Source organism: Carassius auratus, unplaced genomic scaffold, assembly GCF_003368295.1.
Source record: "Carassius auratus strain Wakin unplaced genomic scaffold, ASM336829v1 scaf_tig00033084, whole genome shotgun sequence".
Taxonomy (NCBI): Eukaryota; Metazoa; Chordata; class Actinopteri; order Cypriniformes; family Cyprinidae; genus Carassius; species Carassius auratus.
This window is the reverse complement of record NW_020526046.1, coordinates 13,769-37,244: the sequence shown is the minus strand read 5'-3', so window position 1 is coordinate 37,244 and position 23,476 is coordinate 13,769. Positions and strand designations below refer to the sequence as shown.

The window sequence follows — 23,476 nt, the reverse complement described above, 5'->3', positions numbered from 1 at the left end:
ATTTAAAAAGGTTTTCTCGTGTTCGCCGAGGCAAAAATGTAATTTATTCCTGTGGTTAATATTAATAATATTATTAATATGCCTGTGAATAATATGCTAATCATTCTAATATGCACATTTGGTGCTCAAGAAATCATTTTTATCAGTGTTTTAGTATTTTTGTGGAAACAGTTTTCTGAAAAACATCAATTTCTTAGATGAATAAAAAGTAACAGTTTATACTGTTTTTACTTTTATAACTATGTAACAGCGTTTATTGTAACGTTGGTCAATTTGATACATTTTTACTGATTATGAGTATTCATTTCTTTTAAAAAAAATGTACTGAAACTGTAAGTACTGATGAAATGGCATTTCTTAAAGCCAGAACAAAAACAAGCTTTTTAATATCTAAGGGTCAGAGAAAGTAAAATAAAAAAGGTTGTTTTTTGGCACAAACACAATGTAGGTGGATTTCACCCATGATATGACCCCTTGAATGTGCGCCCATGCTGGATAACAAATGCAGTCTTACTTCTGTTTGTATCTCTCTTCGTCTCTTTCCTTTCTTGCTCTGAATGAAATATGGCCGTGCAGGAGCCAGACTTTTGTCAGGATCTGTTCTGTGCCTGAAAGCTTTATCGATGTTTTGCGTGAAGTATGAGAGTCTTCCTCTTTTATTTAGCGTGTGAATGTCTTCCAGTAAAATAACTGTGTCATAACTTCTGCCCACTCTCTTGTTCTCCCTCTGTAGCACTCGTTCACTTTTCTCTCCCCCTCGGGAAGGAGACGACTCCGTCTCCAGCTGATTGGTTGATGTATGGTGTTATTCAGAGAGATGCAAACCCACATAACTCACCATGACGGGGCTTATAGGAGAGATAGCGAGGCATAGAGAGGGAAAGGAGAACTCTAACCAGGTGACCAATGTGTTCTTGGCAGACTGGCATCCGTGTGTGCACGCACTCGAACGCACATCAATATCACCCATCAGGAGTGCCCTTCACACCCTCTGTCCCCGGAGATGGGTTTTATGGTTATGCAGTGCAGACTGAAGACAGAGAGGAAAGCAGCTCTGTGTGTGGCTTTCAAAGCGTGTCACAGCAGTGCTACTAAAGAGGCTGACAAAGACAGATCTGCGGGGAATTTCCTGCCCAACCTGAATCAACCGAGTCGGAGGAGATGAAGGAAATGTGCCTTATCACGGCAGAATACGTGGATGTGATCGCTAGTTGCCGCCTCTTTGCTTTATGTGGAGCCTTTAATGCGAAGGCGCACACATATTTCTTTCCCGGTGATTTGTCTGTGGACTGTGGCGGTGGCAGCCAGACACTGTGCCATGTAGCTGAATGTTAAAACTGTAGTTTGGCCCCTCAGGGCCTCACCTTCAGAACTGATCAATGGACACGAGCAAACAGAGGCCTGCAGAGAGAAAGAGCAAACTAGTTCTGCAGCGTTTTACATAGAGGGAGTGCTGAGAGGAAATGGGAGAGGTGCACAAAGTGAGCGTTTGGAGAAAAACGAGTGACAAAACGAAAAAGAGATCACTAAAAGTTAACGCTGAAAAGTTTGGGGTCGGTAAGATATTTCTTACGCTCACCAAGGCTGGGTTTATTTGTTCAAACATACAGGAAAAACAGTAATATGGTGAAAATATTATTACAGTTTATAACTTACTTGTGATGGCAAAGCTGAATTGTTTTTTTTGTTTTTTTTTAGTAAATATTTTTTCCTATATAAATTTAAGGAACTATTATTTTTATTATTATTAAAATATGCCTCAAAAAAGCTGTTATTTTTGTCGTAAGTTTTGTTGCAGGTAGTTAGATAACACCATTTGCTCACATTTGACATGCCTTTGCTTTTACTTTATTTACTTCAGATTTTCCGACACAGTGCACTTTAAAGTTAATATTATTAATATATAAAAAATGTGATTTTTATAAATGATACAATGCAATACAAATGATTGCACAGATAATATTTAAACTGAACAGAGATGATGAAATCACTGAATTCAATGATGAACTGTATTTAACAATCACTTTGCATTATTAACACACTGTTTCCTAATGAATGTTGTTCAGTTGCTTTGACGCAATCTTTTTTGTTTAAAGCATTATATAAATAAAGGTGACTTGACTATTAGACATTAAGCAACTGTATGCACACCCATAGCTGTTGGTTTCCTACATAGTAAAGCTTGTGATTTTAATATAGATGCTTTAGCACAGTGACATCTCACAATATTATGCGTATCTATCTCCTCCTTTCTCCTTTAAAACCTGAAGATATTTCATTTGGTCTTTTTAATTTTTAGTTACCTTTCTAAAGTAGAGCAGAGAGCCCTTTCTTAGAAGATAGCCCTTACAAATTTACTATTGAAGTATAAGGCACCATGGGACTTTGATATGGAGCATACCATGGTACTGAATGATCATTACCATATTGTAATATAATATTTAAAGGGATAGTTCACACACACACAGAAAGACAAATAATTTACACACTCGTGTGGTTGCAAATTTGTATGACTTTTCTTCTTCTACAGAACACAAAATAAGTTATTTTGATTTCCATTGACTTTGATTTGTAAGGTCAAAAAATATAATGGAAGTCAATGGGAATCTAAACGGTTTTCCTTCAAAATATCATCTTCTGTATATTGTGTTCCACAGAAGAAGAAGAAGAAAATCACACAGGTTTAAAACAACACGAGGGCGAGTAAACAGCGACAGAATTGATTTTGGGGTGGACTATCACATTAAGGTACTTCTTTGTCAGTTGTATACAGTTTTATGCAATGCATTTGAACATCTCCTCTGTTTTACATCTCTTTCTAGAATGCGTTTAGATAATGTTATAGCAGTTCACTGAACACTTTTGTGCAGTTTGTGTTTTGTTGGTGCTGTAATCTCTTAGAAGAAATGGAGTTAAAAGCGCTGAATGTTTTTAGACAACAGTCAATTGTTCAGTACAGACAGAAACAACGTCTTATCTTCCTAATGTGCTTCGTAAACATGGGTGCTTGTATTTGAGTTTGTTATGGCTGACACAATAAAAGTCTTTTTAGGTAAGCTGTAGAATTAAACTGGTTTGTGCTTGACTGTGTGTGTGTGTGTTAATTCAGTCATCCTGGTATAACCTTCACTGTTTTAGCACCAGCATGTATTCTTGATGCACTGAGATTTCCTTTTCTAGCATAGGCACAACATGTCTAATGAAATGTTATCTCTTTCTTTCTCAGAGCCTCAGCTGAAAGGTATCGTCACACGTCTGTATTGCCGGCATGGCTTCTACCTGCAAATGTTACCCGATGGCACCTTGGACGGCACAAAGGACGAAAACAGCTCCTTCTGTAAGTGTGTGCTCAGAGATATGTGTGTGTGTGCATCTGTGCGTGCAATCAAATCATCACAGCAGTATAAACCAGCATCAGCCAGATATGTGCAATGTCAGGAGATCTATATATCCATCCATTTTTACAACTTTCAAATGCATTTTTAAACAAGTATTTAACACTGTCTTGGCTAAAAAAAAAAATTAATTCTACTTTATCTTCAATTTTGAAACCAAGGTCTGAATTCAAAATCATTTGTAGTTCAGAAACACCACAGAAAACACGCATCTTGGGAAAACCTGAGCACAGTTAAAGATATGTGAGATGACTCAGCTTTTTTTCCCTCATAAGAAAACGTGTAAAGTAAGAGGCATCAGCGAAAGGTCTCAGTTTGCTCTTTGTTTAATTGCATTGCTGCAGAAGAGAATAATACATCAATGATATATCTCATCTGCTGCTTTTCATTTCATAATGTAGCTAATGTTCTGGTCCTAATGTACAGTATGGACTCTCCTAAAATATGTAACACTCTCCTCATAAATTACATGTTCCCCTCTGAGCCTGCCAAGCAGATGCCCTGTAATGTCTTTTTAATACAGGAACATAATAAACCAAACAAAACAGTCAGATCCCACAAGCTTTTCCACTTTTTACTGCAGACGTCTTGAAATCCTTCCAGAGGCAAAACTGTTATGTCAGTCGATAAAAGGATTTTTTTCGTAAGTGTTTCTATCCATAAATCTTGCATAAATGTGATTTAACACTGCCTTGTCAGTTCATTCTGTGCAGGCGAGGTGTGTGTCAGATATTGTGTAAGTGTGTGTTCGCTGTAGTGGGTTTGACAGAAGGGGACCGTCTGAGAACAGCTGTGTGGTTTGTGTTGGAGACAAAAAGTTAAATAACTTTTTTTACACAGCTACTTAAAGGTGAAAGAAAGAGAAAGCAAGCGGCAGAGCTGTATGAATGCTGTCTAGACTTTATGGTTGTTATATATGGATTGTGCACTGAGGTGAGAGGAAGGTGAAATTGCGATGTTAACTGACGTACAGTTTGCTTTGCTTCCTGAGTTTAGGACTGAACCCGTCCTGGGGAAAGGCTGTGTGTGGGTCAGGAGTTGTCTACATTAAGACATAGCCATCACTAGATCTTATTTAGAGAGGCTACATCCCTGCTATTTAACCTCTAAAGGGATTTGCAAATGAAATTTCTGTCAACATCTACTATCATTTACTATCTTCACGTCTTTACCTGTATAACTTTATTCTATGGAACATAAAAGAAGGTGTGTGACACATTTCTCAAAACCTAGGTCACTTTTTTATGTTTGTGTTATGGAATAATGACTTGATTTGAGACTTTGAAGTAGACCTTTTGGATGTGAAACTTCAAGCCAAGCAGAGGTTTTAATTAGTTACTTAAATATTAAGAAATGTGGCTTAGTGATTGTTTAAGGTTTTATATTCCATTTAGCATTTGACCCCATTGATTTTCATTGTATGATCAAAAAAACACCAAAACATTTTTCAGAATATCTTCTTTCATATTCAGAAGGTCATAGAGGTTTAGAACAACATGAATAAACAATGAAAACATTTCTTCAAAGCATATCAGTGCCATCTTGGTTATCGGTTGTTATTAAAGTGTTTTTTATTTTTTATTGAACATGCATGAATAAAGGTTCCAGCAGTGGATTTTAGCAGCAACGCCATAGAAGAAATTTTTTAATGAACAGTTTTTTTTCTTAGTGTGAAGAGCATTTTAATGATCTACATTGTAAAAAAAAAAGAAATTTATAACAAATTGGTAAATGACTGGGAGCTACAGCTGCCAGACAAAAACTTAATTTAAAAAAAGTGCAAAAATAATAAAACAGATTTTTCCTTGTTTTAATTATGATATTTTACTTTAATCTAACAGTTTTCGTAGCTGCCAGTCATTTACCTTTTTTTTTTTTACAGTGTAAAGAATATTTTGTGCACTTGAAAGGTTCCATGTTAAAGCTTCTTATTTTGAAAAGTGAACATTTAATAGTGCATGCTCATTCCTCTGTTTTGCAGTGGGTGTTCACATTTGCTGTGTAACAGGATCAAGAATAAATAGAGAATTGACAGACCTCTGCTACACACATTCTCTCTCTCTCTCTCTCTCTCTGTCTGTCTCTTTGACTGAGGTCAGATGTTAGAGGTGTGCCCTCTCATTAGCAGTGAGGGGGTCTTGGTGAAGCTGCTCTTTATGCACCACACTGCGGCGTATGCTAATTAGTCCCAAAAAAACTGCCAAATCAGCACGGAGAGAGCATCAATAATTAACATGCTCTGATTCATATATGGAGCCCCTCTGTTATAATGATATACAACTCCATCATTAAACGGACAAACAACTTGATCCAGCCCGATAGTCTCCATTGGGAAACGTCCATGGTTGGTTCGCATGTAAAGTGACGAGACAGTCCAGCTCAATAGTGAAAATCTTTCGTTTGTGTCTGACACGTTCCCATCATGCACCTCTCTGATCTTTATGCTGGCATCAGAACCAGGCCTGAGCTGACTGAAAGACATTGTAAAAACTCAATTTGCATGCATAAGCTCAGTAATTGTGAACAATGTTAGTAATCTCTGTGATCCCTTCTCTCTTCAGAATGGGGGTTCATGTTCATGTTCTCCCACTCACCTGCTTTAAGATACAGAACAACATTTTGTTATTATTATTCAAGCAAGCTTTGTAGTTCTACACAGATTAGCACCAGGTCCCCAGATGGCACAGTGCTTGTCGGCAGTTCTCAACAAAGCCCAAAGAACAGCTGCTATAGCAGTGATAGGTGTTCAATCACAGAGTTTGTGCCCCTCGGAGGGACGGGAATGCAGCCTGACGGACTGGCACTCATTTTCATCTTCACTTGAAACACAAGTTGATTATGTAATGTCTTAATGAGCAATACAGGAGAGGAATGATGAGACGCTTGCTGTTCTGTGTGTGTGTGTGTGTGTGTGTGTGCGCGCTCTCCTCACCTTCAGCCAATGAACATCTTGAGCTGATCATGCATTTCACCCTTGCTCAAGTACTTACACTTGAAAGAGAGAGAGAGAGAGAGTCAGGTGGAGTTGGTTTCCTTGCAACTGAATTTGATTCCTTATTACAGCATTTTTTCCCTACTTTTTGCATCACCTTCTCCAGGCCTCGGAGGCCACTAGACACTGCAAAGGTGTGGGAGGAATAACAGCATGTAAATATAGGAGTGATTCCTCTTCGTTTGTAGGAGCTAAAATAAGGTTTATTTTTGTTTGTTAAATAATTAACTATTGCACCCAATGTTATGTGAGTTGGCACCACCTAGGGATTGGAGCAGAAGGTGGGAATAAAGGACCTGTGACTTCACCTGAAGGCGTGGCCAGAACCGGAAGTAACAGTCTTTGACCTCACGGCCTGACTCCATAGGAAACAGATTGAATCAATCCACTTTATATCTTTTCAATCCTTTATTTATATGAGAGTTTGATTTTTTGATTTTGTATAAACATACTTTTTTGTAATAAATATTATTTCAGTTTGGAAATCTATCCTGTGGACAATGGAATAATTTTGGAAAGTGAGCGTCAAGCCTTTTTTTGTTCAGCCACCAAAGTGGACTATTTATCTGCTACAAAAGTCAAAGACTCCTTCCTACAAGCTGAAGATATCTCAAAAAATGTGCTTGTAACTGAAGAAGTGAAGTGCATGGAAATCAATGAACACATTGACTGACTGTTTGTTTGGACCGCATGGTATGTACGGCTTCATGCATTTCTTGAATCAAGTCATTGAAATGATAGAAGAGGAAACAGAACAGAAATTCATATGTAATGGAAATCTGCTTATGGAGTGATTTGATTGTAAAACCGTGCAAATTGTTGGAAGTCTACTATAGGAAAAGTGGATCATTGGATGATTTTATATCAGTTTGCTGCTGGGCCGGGCAACATAGCAAATCCATGCATATTGATTCCATGTGCTGAACTAGCAAACAAGTGGCAAGTATGGAAGACACCGCTAATGAGTTTGATGAAGAGAAAGTCAAGGGTGATTTATCAAGCACTGTTATGGATGTAGAGATTAGTGGTCATGCGCCTAAGCTACGAAATGCTAGAAAAGGAAAGCTTGCCCACTTAACGAAAAGAAAAAATATAATGATTGAACTTATGGAAGATGCTTCGTGTGTGCAAGAAGTGAAAGAAAATTTGAATAAATTTGTGAGTCTATTGGATGATTTTAAATCTCTACATGAAACCTATCAGGAGTTGTTGTCAGAAGAGGAAGCAAGGCAAGATGAAGTAGAATGGTTTAAACCTAAAATGGCAGACATTAACACTTTTCTCTCTTCTGTTTCTGAGTGGCTGTCTGGAGTATCTAAGGCTGTGGAACCTCAGGAGATTGAAGTTGCCCCTAAAGACAGCATATCTCAAATTTCCAGTCGTGAATCCAAATCAAGAGCATTTTCAGTTGCATCTGCAAGTCTACAGGTGGAAGCAGAGAGAGCTGCAGTCTTAGCAAAGGTGGCTGCACTCAGAGAAAAACATGACTTGGAGGATAGAGAAGAAGCACTTAACAAAGACAGGCAAGCATTAAAGAAAAAACTTGAAGTTCTGGAGCTGAAAGCACAGCTAGATGCCTCATCAGCCAAACTCGCAGTTTTGAAGTCCGCTGGTAAATATAACGGAGCCTCAGCAGCAACAGGCTTAACATCTAATCCTCATGACGTGAACGTGCCAATGGAATCCTATCTTGCTGAGATGTCATCAAAGAGTTATGCTTCAGAGTGTGAATGCCTTTCTTTGGATAAGGTCGCTAAAGCTCTTTCTGTTGTGCAAACCCCAAGTGTTCGTCCCAAGGATATTCAACCCAGTCCTATCCTACAGCGTTCAAATGGCCACAATGCAGTCAGGAAGAAAGCCAAGGAGGTTCAACCACCTGGTCCAGGTAATCTCCATGCACAGTCAAACCTAGCCACAGCCAGTGCATCTGACCAGTCTTCTGATCAGTCTTCAGAGTCTGTTGCGAGTTCTGGTGTACATCTGAGCAGCTTGGTAAACATCCTTCAACGCCAAAATGACATAACATCCCTTCTAGTGAAGCAGCATCAGCTTTCAAGTCTTCCTCAGAGAGATATCCCAATCTTCGATGGTGATATTTTGAAGTACAGACCATTCATAAGAGCTTTTGAATATGGCATTGAGCTAAAAACGGATAGCAGTGCTGACCGACTGTACTTTCTTGATCAATATACCAGTGGCTTTCCCAGAGATCTGGTAAGGAGTTGTCTTCACATGACCCCAGGTAAAGGTTATGAAAGAGCAAGAGATTTGCTACAGAAAAACTTTGGAGATGAATTCAGCATGTGTTCTGCTTATATGAAGAAAGCATTAGAATGGCCTACGATTAGACCTGAGGATTCTAAATCTCTGCAAGCTTTCGCAATATTTTTGAGGAGCTGTTGTAATGCAATGGAGGACATGAGTTACTCACAGGAAATTAACTTGTCATCCAACATGAAAGTCTTGGTCTTGAAACTTCCTTACAAGCTGAGGGAAAGATGGCGATCAAAAGTTTGGGAATTTCAAGAAACCCATAACAGTAGGCCTCAATTTAAAGATCTTGTCCTATTTGTTGAAAAGCAAGTAAGAGTGGCTTCAGACCCAATATTCGGGGATATTCAAGATAAATCCCTAATCAAAACTAAAGACAAGTTCCCCACTAAAGTCAAGCCGAAGTCTGGTGGAAGTACCTTTGCAACTAGTGTTTCTGCACCTGCTTTCCATTCTACTCAGCAATCCTCTGACAACCATTTGCAAGTCTTATGTCATTTGTGTAGCAGCAGCAATCACACGTTGGAGCAGTGCAAGCTATTCGAGAAAAAGAAGCACAGGGAAAAGATAGAATTCATCAAAGGAAAAGGAATCTGTTTTGGGTGCCTACATCAAGGTCACATCAGCAAATACTGTAGGAAGAGGCTCACCTGTACATCATGTTCTAAACAGCACCCAAGCGTCCTTCACATTGAGCAAACAGAGCAAAAGGTAAAGCATGAAAAGAAAATTGACACTAAAGAAACCGTGAACTCCTCTGCCGTTACGCAGCCAGCTGGTGGGAATATTGGGGCCGGTATACAGGATAATGTCCTTTCAGTGGTTCCAGTAAGAGTCAAAGCTGCTAAAGGTGACAAAATCGTCTCAGTCTACGCTTTCATTGACCCTGGAAGTTCCGCTACCTTTTGTACCGAACGTCTGATGTCTCAGTTGAACGTCAAAGGTAAAAGAACTAATATCCTGTTGAAGACAATGAGTCACGAGAAGTCCATGCCAACTTATGTAATCACAGGATTAGAGATCTCTGGATTGGATAAAACCAATTTCATACAATTGCCTGATGTATTCACACAGAAGGAAATGCCAGTCACCATGGAAAACATACCCACCAAAAAAGATCTTGCTAGATGGCCATACCTGCAAAAGGTTGATATCCCTGAGATTAATGGCAACATTGAGCTACTTATAGGAACCAATGCCTCAAAGGTTATAGAGCCATGGGAGATTGTAAACAGTCAAGGTGGGGGCCCTTATGCAGTCAAGACTTTAGTTGGTTGGGTAGTTAATGGACCCTTAAGAGGAGGGAAATCCAGCATAAGTTGTGACTCTCCATCTGCTGACATAAACAGAATATCTGTAGCAAATTTGGAAAAGCTTCTGATTAGTCAGTACAATCATGACTTCAATGAAAAGGCCTCAGATGAAAAACGTGAAATGTCATTTGATGACAAAAGTTTTCTTAAAATTGCAAATGAGTCAATCTCACTATTGGATGGACACTACACACTCAACTTACCATTTCGGAAAAAGGATGTGATAATGCCCAACAACCGTCACATGGCCATGCAACGTCTTCTGAGTCTGAAAAGGAAATTTAAGAGAAGTGATTCATTCCATAAAGAATATACATCCTTTCTCAGTGACATGATAGATAAAGGATATGCTGAGGTGGTCCCGCAAGAAGAGGTGGATCAAGTGGAGGGAAGAACCTGGTATATTCCACATCACGCAGTCTACCACCCTAAAAAGAATACAATTAGAGTCGTGTTTGACTGTGGTGCAACATATCAAGGTGTGTCCCTGAACACGGAACTGTTGCAAGGGCCTGATCTTACCAATTCAATGGTTGGAGTCCTGCTTAGATTTTGTCAAGAACCCATTGCAATGATGGCGGACATAAAGTCTATGTTCCACCAGGTAAGAGTCTCAAAATCAGATGTGAACTGTTTACGCTTCCTGTGGTGGCCAGAAGGGGACATTAAGCAAAGTCCTATAGATCATCGCATGTTGGTGCACCTTTTTGGAGCAGTCTCTTCTCCAAGCTGTGCTAGCTTTGCCTTACGGAGAACAGCAGAAGACAACAGCTGTTTTAGACCTCTAGTAACCAACACAGTAATGCATAATTTTTATGTTGATGATTGCCTAGTGTCTCTGCCCACAGCACAGGAAGCAGTGCAACTGAGATCAGACTTGGTGGATTTGTGCAGCTTGGGAGGTTTTCAACTCACCAAATGGGTGAGTAATAGTAGAACCGTCTTGTCTACCATTGAGGAGGAGAAAAGAGGGGACAACATTAGGTCCTTAGATTTAGATAAGGACAAACTACCAGTTGACCATGCCTTGGGACTTCAATGGAACGTGGAAGATGACACCTTTAGATTTACCATCATACTCAATGAAAAACCCCATACCCGTAGAGGTATTCTCTCAATGGTGAGCTCTGTCTTTGATCCTCTTGGACTTTTGGCACCCCTCACTCTTCCAGCCAAACAATTTTTACAGCAATTGTGCAAAGAAGGCTATGGATGGGATAAGCCAATACCCACGTCTCAATTAAGACAATGGCTATGTTGGATTCATGACCTCCCCAAGTTGGCGGCCTTCAGTGTGCCACGCTGTAAGAAACCCAATGGATTTGGTAAGCCACAGTCCTTTCAGTTGCATCATTTTTCTGATGCCAGTGAACTTGGATATGGAACTGTAAGCTACATCAGAATGACCAATGAGCAAGGTAACATCCATGTATCTTTCATGATTGGAAAAGCAAGAGTTTCCCCTTTAAAGCAGTTGACGATACCACGACTTGAGTTGGCAGCTGCTGTGTTGTCTGTCAAAGTAGACAAGATGCTCCGGTCAGAACTGCAGCTGCCATTGAAAAAGTCACTGTTCTGGACAGATAGTGAGGCAGTGTTGAAATACATAGCCAATGACAGTGCAAGATTTCACACTTATGTTGCCAACAGAGTATCATTCGTTAGAGAAAATACCTGCACCCAACAATGGAGGTACGTGTCCAGTAAGGACAATCCGGCAGATGATGCATCCAGGGGGCTGAGTGTACCAATGTTTCTGGAAAGCAAAAGATGGATATGTGGCCCTAAATTCCTCTGGCAACCAGATCACAGTTGGCTAACTAAAGGGTATAAACAAGTGTCCCTTAGACAAGATGACCCAGAGGTCAAAGGTTTTACCATTGTGTGTAACACTGTCACTAAAAATGAACAGAATCCTACCCAAAAGCTTCTTTCTTACTTCTCAGATTGGACCAGATTGCTTAAAGCTGTTGCTTGGTACCAAAAGCTTGGAGACAGCCTGTTAGCACTCGCTTCTAAAAGGAAGGAATTTTCCACCAATGTCTGCACTCGTTCTAGACATCAAAAACTGGCTTCCCAGCTGCATACCTTCAGATCAACACTTAGTGGTCAGTTCTTGTCTATGAAAGACCTTGGGAGAGCAGAAAAAGGAATTGTATCCTACACTCAAAGACAAGCTTTCCCAAATGATTTTGAAAAGCTAAAAATGACTCCACACAATGTTCAAAAAAAGAGTACCCTCTACAAACTAGATCCAATGATAAAAGATGGATTATTGAGAGTTGGAGGACGACTGTCAAGAGCGACGATGTCAGAAAGCATGAAGCATCCCATCATTCTTCCGAAACACTCCCACACCTCCAATTTGTTACTACGCCACATTCACGAAAGGTACGGTCACTGTGGAAGAAATTATATTCTTGCCCAGTTGCGTAAGAAGTATTGGATCATCAATGGCAACACAGCAGCAAGAAAAATTATTTCTAAGTGTGTGACATGCAGACGCTTGAAAGGCAAAACTGAGGAACAAAAGATGGCTAATTTGCCAAAAGAAAGAACTCTACCAGATCTTCCACCGTTCACAAATGTTGGAATGGACTATTTTGGCCCAATAGAAACAAAAAGAGGAAGAATTTTTGTCAAAAGATATGGCGTACTCTTTACATGTATGTCGTGCAGAGCCATTCATCTTGAAATGGCCAGCTCCCTGGACACTGACTCCTGTATCCATGCTATAAGAAGATTAATATGTAGGAGGGGCCAGGTAAAACATATCTGGTCTGACAATGGTACCAATCTTGTTGGTGCATGCAGAGAGCTCAAAAAGGCCATTACCAATCTAAACAGCAGTAAGATTCAAAGTGCCATGCTCCAAAGGGGGATTGACTGGAGTTTCAACCCACCAGGGGCGTCTCACCACGGTGGCGTGTGGGAGAGACTAATCAGGTCTGCAAGATGGGTCTTAAATTCCCTTTTACACCAACAAGTTGTAGACGATGAAGGTCTCCAGACATTGTTTTGTGAAGTTGAGGCAATTCTTAACAACCGCCCAATCACCACTGCATCCTCTGACCCTTTCGACCTGGAGGCTCTTACACCTAACCACATTCTCTTGCATAACTCTCAGCCTGTTCTGCCTCCAGGTGAGTTTTCCAAATCTGACTCATACACCAGGCGCCGGTGGAAACAAGTGCAATACTTGGCTGATTTGTTCTGGAGGAGATGGACACAGGAGTATTTAACACTAATGCAAGAGAGACAGAAGTGGTGTAAATCAAGAACTAATCTCAAAGTTGGAGATATTGTGGTGGTGGTTGACCCTACCTCTCCACGATCCTCATGGCCACTTGCAAGAATACTAGAAACAAAACCTGACTCAAAAGGGATGGTCCGGTCAGTCAAACTGCAGACAAAGACCAGCATAATGGAGCGGCCCATCACAAAGCTGTGCTTGCTGTTGGAAGAAGATGATCAATAGAGATCAGATGAATGGAAAGTATATATTCTTTTCTTTTTGTACTTAGATTATTGTTACGCTTGCCTGTTTGCCCCCTGCTGGCTCTGCTACACAGTGCAGACGTTAGTTGGGCAACAGGTGTATTCAATCCCCAATCAGTATTAGTATAAAGATCAGTGCACCTCCAAGTGAACTCTCTCTCTCATTTCTCCCATTCTTTTATTTAATACATATTTTGCTCATATATATCATTTTTTTCATTGTTATTGTTAGTGTCAGATATTGTTTGTTTATTTAATAACCACACGCGCGTGTTGTTTTTCCCCTAGACGTCAGTTTATTTTGTTTGTTTAATTGTTTGACAATAAATTTGGTTTATTGTTAAAGCATTTGTTGTTGGCCTCTTTTATGTTGCGGTTTGGGAGCCAGCCGTAACATAAAAATGGGAGTCTCGTCCGGATTTTGAACATTTGTTTCTGAGGGACTCTTTTTTTTAGTCTCTTCAGGATTTCTTGTGAGAATTGGCTTTCACTCCGGTTAGACAGTGTGTTTCAGCTGGGTTGCGCGTGAGCGGCCCTTCCATCGGAACACTATTTGTTGTTTTGTTGATTTTGTTTTGCATTTTATTTTGGAGGTTTCGGAAGGAAATCCTGGGTGGGGGTACGCTTCTCGCGCAGCTGATCTCATTTAGAGAACGGTTGTTACGAGGTTCAGCGTTTCAAGTCGCCTCGAGCCCGGCAGTCCTTTGAAGACTAGCTAGGTTAGTTAGTTTCAACAGGCAGGCATATCGGAGATGTAAAAGCCAATGGAAATCCTGGTGAGTACATTTTTTTCCCTTGGTTTTGCTTAATTTGATTATAAAGAGAGCGTGTTTTCGCGTACGTGTGGTTATGTTCATTTTGCCATTTTATATAGGAAGTGGATGTTTGTGTAGACTAGTTAAATACAATTTGATTTGTTTACATGAAAATCTTGGGGACAATAGCAGCTGATGTGATTCGTAAATAAGTTTGAAACAGCTGTTGTGGCCTAGTGAGTAAGACCGATTGTTGTTTACTGTGAGTAAATTAGCACTGCATTGAGTGGTTATGCAGGGTTTTACACATTCCTATTACAAATGTGCATTGATTTTGTCCTCTTTATAACACTGAAATGGTTGCAGTAACTTTAAGGTCTGTGTGATTAAGTTGAATGGTAGAAACAGGATTTTTTTTCTTGTTTAATTATTCACTTGATCTTTTATAGTGTTTCTAGTGTTATAGTGGATTGAGCTAGGTTGTTTTTCTGACACTTTTCGTTGGGAGGTTTTGTTAGAATTATTTGGGCTATTGTAGTCAATTTATTGACTGAATCTTCATTGTGTTAATCGGATGCTTGTTCAAAATGACGTCCATTGAGGAATTGAATGTAGAACTTTCTGATAAATTTCTAGATAGGTGCACCAAAGAACAACTTTTAGAAATCGCAGAGAGTCATGCACTCATTTTGAATAGTAATGATAAGAAACGCAAGGAGGATTTGTTGAGGGCTGTTAAAAGCCAGTTGATAGCCAAAGGAATTCTGGATGTAGGAGAATATCCACTTATGGAGAGAGATGTCATGTTCACAGAGAAACAAACACAGTTTGAAACTGAGAGACTATCGTCTGAAGGTACTCAAGCATTAAAAGATAGGGAATGGGAAAAACGGATTCAGTTAAAAAAATTAGAGCTTGAACAGGAGCGTGAACGTACACAATTGGAGCTGAAAAAGTTAGAGTATGCACGTGAGAGTGAACGTGAACATAGGCAGTATGAGATGAAGAAATTAGAACTTGAATTGGAAGTTAGGAAAGCTGAAGCTTCTAAATCTGTTCAGTTTGTGCACTCTTCTTTTGATGTTGGTCGAAACATTAAGATGGTTCCTCCATTCTGTGAACGTGATGTTGACAAGTATTTTGCCCATTTTGAAAGGGTTGCTTCTTCTCTAAAGTGGCCAGAAGAGGACTGGACTCTGCTTCTGCAGTGCGTTTTGACAGGGAAGGCTCAGGAGGTGTTTTCTTCTCTTTCTGAAGAAGAGAGTGTAGATTTTCAACAAGTAAAAACAGCCATTTTGAGAGCGTATGAGTTAGTACCAGAGGCTTATCGCCAACGTTTTCGTAGCTATAAGAAACTTGAGAAACAAACGTATGTTGAATTCGCTCGCGAAAAAGATATTGCGTTTACCAGGTGGTGTCAGTCTCGGAAAGTGGAAACCTTGAACCAGTTGAGGGAGTTAATTCTTGTGGAAGAATTTAAAAACTGTGTACCAGTGTCTGTGTCTACTTATCTGAATGAACAGAAGGCCCTTACATTAGCTAATGCAGCTGTGTTGGCTGATGAATTTGTTCTTACTCACAGAGTTTCTTTTCCTGATAGAGTTTCAAGCGATCAGAGTAGAAAGTCATTTCAGAATCGGTGGACACCTCCAGTGAGTACATCAAACACTGTGTCAAGGGTGCCCCCTGTGAGTCAGAATTTTTCATCAGATAAGAAAGGTACGGTGATCTGTTTTTACTGTCACAAAGTTGGGCATAAAATCTCTGAATGTAACTCGTTAAAGAAATCTGCTAAGCCAGTTGGATTGGTTGGAATTGAACCACTGGAGAGTCATGCTTATCAACAGAACTCTGAGATTAGGAAGGGGATCTCAACACAGGTAGATGTAAGGGATAATTATACAGAGTATGCTCCATTTCTTACTAACGGCATTGTGTCTCTGCCAGGTCAAGAAGGAAAAGTTTCTGTGAGGATCCTGAGAGATACCGGAGCTTCTCAATCATACTTATTAGAGGGAGTTCTTCCACTCTCAGGTCAGACTGCAACCGGGAGGGATGTATTGATTAGGGGAATAGAAATGACCTTTTTAAAAGTCCCCTTACATAAGGTACATCTTACATCTGATCTGGTAACTGGTGATGTTATTGTTGGAGTACGATCTTCCCTTCCTGTACCTGGTGTTTCTTTTATCCTGGGAAATGATCTTGCTCAGGGAAATGTCTGGGGAACATCAAAACCTGTACCATCTACTGTTGTAGTCTCCTCGCCTGTGTCTGCAGATGTTCCTGATGAATGTGGTTGGAAATTTCCCCATGTGTTTCCTTCCTGTGCTGTCACCCGAGCCAGAGGAAAGCAACTTAAAGCTGACCAGCTGGGTGAAGTTTCTTTACATCTTGATAGTGAGGTAACCATGGAGAAACCGTTACCTGTTCATTCTGAGGATGATGTAGATGGGGGTGCGTTTGTTCCATCAGATCAGGTTGATGATGGGACAGTCGAAGGTGAACCACTTGGTATGTCCTTGACAAAAGACATGATTTCAGATTCATCCGATTTATTTTCTGAGGAGTTTGTATCCCGGGAGAAGGGAGTATCAGAGGATCTTTTATCCTCTATTTTTCATGTCTCTCGAGAGAACTTGATTCAAGAACAGTTAGCTGATGTTACTCTTAAACCTTTGTTCTCAATGGTTTGTATCGAGAGAGATATTGAGACCCAGCTACCCTCTTGTTACTTTCTGAAAGATGGGATGTTGCTTAGACGGTGGGTCAGTGAATCTGAACCCATTACTAAAGTTTATGTGCAGGTAGTAGTCCCTCTTAAATTCAGGCAGTCTGTGGTCAGGTTAGCTCATGATAGAATGGCTGGACATATGGGAGTGAGGAAAACATACGATCGGTTGCAACGCAGGTTTTTTTGGCCTGGTTTAAAAAGAGACGTAGCAAAGTATGTTAGAACTTGTCATGTGTGTCAACTCACTGGTAAGCCAAACCAAAAAATCCCTGTGGCTCCTCTCCAATCTATTCCAGCGATCTCAAAACCATTTGAGTATTTACAAGTCGACTGCGTAGGTCCTCTACCAAGATCAAAGACCGGTCATTTGTATTTACTTACCGTTATGTGTCTGTCTACCCGGTATCCAGCTGCGTATCCTGTCAGGTCCATCACTACCAAATCTATTCTCAAAGCTTTAACTGCATTTATGTCAACATTTGGCATTCCTAGAGTTATCCAGTCTGACCAGGGCTCTAATTTTATGAGCCGTCAGTTTGCTAAAGCTTTGCGACAATTAAAAATCAGTCATAACATTTCCAGTGCCTATCACCCTCAGAGTCAAGGGGCCCTTGAAAGATTTCATCAGACCCTGAAGTCCTTGCTACGGTCATACTGTGTGGAGCTTGGGTCTGATTGGGAGGAGGGGCTGCCTTGGTTGCTTATGGGAGTTAGAGAGGTTACTCAGGAGAGCATTGGATTCAGTCCAAATGATTTGGTGTTTGGTCATGAAGTTCGTGGTCCAACTGCTGTTCTAGCTGACAACTGGATCCCTTCTGAACCCTCCAAAAATGTTTTGGATTTCGTGAGTGGTTTTCGATATCGGCTGCATGAGGCTCGAGCAATTGCTCAGAGAAAACTGGGGAAGTCACAGAGTAAGATGGAGAGGTTATTTAACAAACAAGCAGTGTCTCGTAAATTTCAGGTCGAAGACCAAGTATTAGCTTTGTTGCCACTTGCAAGTAACCCTTTTCAAGTCCGTTTTGCAGGTCCTTATCCAGTTCTTAAGTGCCTTTCTGGACAGAATTATCTCTTGAAAACCCCCGAACGACGCAAGGGAGTGCAGGTTTGCCATATAAATCTTTTAAAGCCTTACTTTCCTCCTGCATCTTCGGTGGGTTTAGTAACTACTGTGCCAGATGGTTCTTCACATTTGACTGGGGAGGGGACTTCCTCTTCAAAGAGTTCCTTTTTGAGTTGTGATGGAGATGACGGTGTTCACTTTCCTTCTCGAGGAGTTATTGAAGGACGATTGAATAATTCTGAGATGTATCTACAGTTAGCCCATCATTTACCACATCTATCGCAGTCTGAGAAGAAAGACATTCTTCAGTTGGTCGAGTCGTTTCCCAACTTGTTCTCTGATGTGCCTAGTTGTACTACAGTGATCGAACATGACATTGATGTGGGTTCTGCTTTACCGATTAAGCAGCATGCGTACAGAGTAAACCCCATAAAACGGGAATTGTTGAAGAAGGAGGTTAGTTACTTATTAGATCACAACTTGGCTGAACCCAGCTTTAGTGCTTGGAGTTCCCCTTGTCTCCTTGTTAATAAGCCTGATGGATCCTACAGATTCTGTACAGACTATCGCAAGCTTAACTCCCTCACTAAGCCAGATTGCTACCCTTTACCCCGCATAGATGATTGTGTGGATCGAGTGGGGTCTGCAAAGTTTGTGAGCAAATTTGACCTGTTAAAAGGGTACTGGCAGGTTCCACTGACTGCTAGGGCAAGAGAACTGTCTGCATTCGTGACACCTGATGACTTCCTCCAATATCGTGTTATGCCGTTTGGGGTTCGAAATGCTCCAGCCACCTTCCAGCGCCTTGTAAACCGGGTGTTGTCTGGATTATCTGACTGTGAAGCTTATTTGGACGATGTGGTTCTGTACAGTTCCTTTTGGTCGGATCACTTAGTCCAAATAAGAGAGTTATTTGTTCGTTTGACTGAGGCCTCTTTAACTTTAAATCTGGCAAAATGCGAATTTGGGAAAGCTACTGTCACCTATTTAGGTAAAATAGTAGGAAATGGACATGTCCGTCCCATTGAAGCTAAGATTGAGTCCATCTGTGCTTTTCCAGTGCCTTCAAATCGCAAAGAGTTGCGTAGGTTTCTGGGAATGGCCGGATATTATCGGGGGTTTTGCCCAAACTTTGCATCCATCGTAACACCTTTGACCGATCTTATAAGTACAAAAGTATCTTTTCATTGGACCACTGTTTCTCAACAGGCTTTTGATGGAGCCAAAGCACTGTTGGCTAGTGCTCCTGTCCTTCTTGCACCAGACTTTTCTCGACCTTTTTGTTTAGCTGTGGATGCCAGCGACACTGGAGCGGGAGCTGTTCTGTTACAGAAAAGTCAGGATGGAGTAGAACATCCAATCTGTTATTTCTCAAAAAAATTCAATGTCCACCAGCGAGTTTATTCTGTTGTGGAAAAGGAGGCGCTTGCTCTTGTTCTGGCTATCCAACACTTTGAGGTCTATCTGGGATCATCTGCTAGTCCGATTGTGGTTTATACCGACCATAATCCTTTGGTGTTTTTACACCGAATGAAAGATCGTAACCAGAGGATAATGCGGTGGAGTCTCTTCTTGCAACCATTTTCCCTTGACATTAAACACATCCGGGGCAGTGACAATGTCATTGCCGATGCCCTATCCCGAACATAAAGGTTGTATATTTTGTTGTCTCCTTATTATTATTTTTTTTTTTGTTTTGTTTTTTTTCCCTCTACTTGTCTCTTTCTATCCTGTTTCCTAGGGCCCAGGAAGCAGGAATCCGGAACCAAGTGGAGTGGGATCATCGGTGGAAATTTTGATGTTTTTTTAGTATTCCTTAGAGGAATACTTTTGTGGGGGAGGTGTTACGCTTGCCTGTTTGCCCCCTGCTGGCTCTGCTACACAGTGCAGACGTTAGTTGGGCAACAGGTGTATTCAATCCCCAATCAGTATTAGTATAAAGATCAGTGCACCTCCAAGTGAACTCACTCTCTCATTTCTCCCATTCTTTTATTTAATACATATTTTGCTCATATATATCATTTTTTTCATTGTTATTGTTAGTGTCAGATATTGTTTGTTTATTTAATAACCACACGCGCGTGTTGTTTTTCCCCTAGACGTCAGTTTATTTTGTTTGTTTAATTGTTTGACAATAAATTTGGTTTATTGTTAAAGCATTTGTTGTTGGCCTCTTTTATGTTGCGGTTTGGGAGCCAGCCGTAACAATTATTAATAGCTCCTTGTATAAATGTATGTAAATGTTCAATGTTAAGTTTGAAACATTTAGGGGCCGGATATGTAGGAGCTAAAATAAGGTTTATTTTTGTTTGTTAAATAATTAACTATTGCACCCAATGTTATGTGAGTTGGCACCACCTAGGGATTGGAGCAGAAGGTGGGAATAAAGGACCTGTGACTTCACCTGAAGGCGTGGCCAGAACCGGAAGTAACAGTCTTTGACCTCACGGCCTGACTCCATAGGAAACAGATTGAATCAATCCACTTTATATCTTTTCAATCCTTTATTTATATGAGAGTTTGATTTTTTGATTTTGTATAAACATACTTTTTTGTAATAAATATTATTTCAGTTTGGAAATCTATCCTGTGGACAATGGAATAATTTTGGAAAGTGAGCGTCAAGCCTTTTTTTGTTCAGCCACCAAAGTGGACTATTTATCTGCTACATCGTTCTTGTTCTTTGTGTGGGTGGAATGCTATGAAAAACTGTATATCTACATGTGCAACTTTATGATGATCTACGACAGACCAAGGCAGAGCCAGTGGACTGCCAGGCCAACTACAGTGTGTTTATAGCCAGAGGGAGATAAAAAGAGAGCCAAGATTCTGGCATCTTTTTTTGGCACGCAGAAAAGGTTAACCAAAGAGAACAAGAAAGCAGTGAGACAGAAAAGATGGTGTGAGGTCAGTGTCTAGACAGAAAAAAAAACATAAGTTGAACAAAGGCAAAATAAAAACTATAAGTTTTATCCTATAAATGTCCAGCATCTGGTCATAGACGTTTTTCAGAAGCATCTGGCAGATACGGTCAACTAGAGATGAAACATACAGCAGATATCATTTCCTCAGCACAGCCCCCTCAAGAACACTCAGACGCTCAGAAAGTTTTACTAATGTCATACTAACATTTAATGACTTCCCTTCCACCCGCCCAGGAGGGAGGGAGAAACTCTGAAGGTCTTTAACAGACAGCGAGATGTCAGAGCTGTTGACAGTGTACTAACACAGTGTGCTGCTGAGGCATACTGAAAAAAGAAAGAAAAGATTCTTCGTAATAGGGAGAGAGAGGATGAACGACAGGCCAGTTTTATGCCCTGACCCTTCTACCATAATGCCAAGCACAGATGGACTTTGACAGAGGCAGACCTAAGGTTGCCATCCATTTCTTTGTGTCTCCAGAAGTCACCTAGGCAATAAATAAAGATTGACAGTCAGTCTTTGTAGCGATGCTTCAGGGTGACAAGACACAACATGTAAACACACAGACGCTCATACACACAAGTGCATAACTTGAGGTTGAAAGTTTTATTTTTATTATTTATTTTTTTCTACCAGCAACTTATTTCATTTATGGTGATGAGCAAATGTTGTTTAATGGCTTGAGGTGTTTAATTATCATTGGATGAGCATTAATTGAAACTGAGAACACAGTTAAAAGCTTGTTAGTTCAGCTATCACTAGCAGATTTGATGCTAATCTGAAAGATCCCATCTGATCAAAAACAGTTTTACTACTTATATTATGCATATATCTTGTTACTTTTAATCTGAATCATAATTTGATGCAGCATTGCTAGCAGACAAGACAGTAAAATATTTATTTTATTTTATTTTATTTTATTTTATTTTATTTTATTTTAACGGAAGTTGTTTTTTATTTTATTTTATTTTAATGGAAGTTGTTTTTATTTCATTTCATTTTATTTTATTTTAGTGGAAGTTGTTTTTATTTCATTCCATTTAATATTATTTTAATGGAAGTTGTTTTTATTTTATTTAATTTTATTTTATTTTATTTTAATGGAAGTTGTTTTTATTTTATTTTATTTTAATGGAAGTTGTTTTTATTTTATTTTATTTTAATGGAAGTTATTTTGTTTTATTTTATTTTATTTTATTTTATTTTATTTTAAGTAGTTTTTATTTTATTTTATTTTAATGGAAGTTGTTTTTATTTTATTTTATTTTATTGCTTTACGTTAATTTGCTAAATATTATAACTATTACACTGTCTTGTCTGCTTTGCTCCAAGACAGTGGAATAATATATCTATTTGATTTGATTTGATTATGATGCAAGTCATTTTAATTTTATTGTATTTTATTTCATTTTATTTTATTGCTTTTGATATATTGCTAAATATTATAAATATTACATCGTCTTGTCTGCCTTGCTTCAAGACAGTGGAATAATATATTTATTTTATTTTATTTTAAGGCTGTAAGGTTTGGGGTTCAGATGAGGTCTTCATTGTCATGCTCGCGGGGTTGTCACAACACTAGGAGGGTGCAGCTCAAATCTGCATCGCTCCTGTGGAGACGCTTTGCCACGAGGCATTTGTCAATACTGCTAAAGTCAACATGTCGCTCAAGACGTTTCTCCCCAACGGTCCCATCGGTCAACACTCCACACCAAAACAGACACACTGTCATCTGCAGCTCAAAAGGCTCATGAATGCGCACACGCAACCGTCCCAGAATGCACACGCCTCAAGCTAACATCCCAGTTTTGGAAACAGTGGAAATCCTGTTGGCTACGGCTGGCAGAATGATGGAAGAACAAAGAGCGAGGTGTAAGGAGATTTCTCTGTTTCTCTTTAACGTGCCTCGCCGAATCTGAAAGCTCATTTCACTGGGGTCTGTAATTTCAGGAGATTTCTACTAAAACTGTCAGTTTTGGGGGGTGTGTTTCACCTTAGGTGCACTGGAGAGAAATTATCACCCTTCATAGCACGTTGAAAAAGAAGTATAGAGAATTGTTCGTCATTTATTTCATATCGAGCTAAATTTCAGACCGTCCACACTGATGTTTAAAATCTCTCTCTCTCTGAATTACAGTGCTGTTCAACTTGATTCCTGTGGGTCTGAGGATAGTGGCCATCCAGAGCACCAAGACGGGACTCTACATAGGCATGAACAGCGAGGGCTACCTCTACACATCAGTAAGTCTACAGCACACATCATACGCATCGATAGGTTACAAACACATCAAACACAATGTCAGCGACATGCATTTGAGTCCAGCAGTGAAAAAGCTTTTATTCTGCAGTTTTCTAAACCGAATACTGTTGAATTCAAACTTACAGTGCATGCTACTGTACCAGTCAAACGTTTGGAGTTCAATATGTTTGTTGTGTTTTTGTTTTGTTTCCATTGTGCTCACCAATGCTGCATTTATTTGATCAAAAATACAAAAATAAATATTATATATTATAATAGTATAATATTATTACA

General features: G+C 39.8%; 1 protein-coding gene and 1 long non-coding RNA gene across 2 annotated transcripts in view; both read left to right on the top strand.

Moving 5' to 3' along the window:
- LOC113081081 (fibroblast growth factor 11-like) overlaps window positions 1–23,184 on the top strand; it is a gene marked incomplete at its 3' end in the record, with an annotated part of 43,828 nt that extends 20,644 nt beyond the window's left edge. The window contains exons 2-3 of the mRNA XM_026253129.1: window positions 3,227–3,337; window positions 23,081–23,184. Coding sequence (XP_026108914.1) covers window positions 3,227–3,337; window positions 23,081–23,184 — 215 coding nt within the window. The remainder of the gene's footprint in view (window positions 1–3,226; window positions 3,338–23,080) is intronic.
- On the top strand, window positions 14,120–19,850 carry LOC113081076 (uncharacterized). The gene is made up of 2 exons (XR_003282091.1): window positions 14,120–14,245; window positions 19,763–19,850. It is a non-coding gene; the product is annotated as an uncharacterized LOC113081076 (long non-coding RNA).
- Window positions 23,185–23,476: the final 292 nt, after the last annotated feature.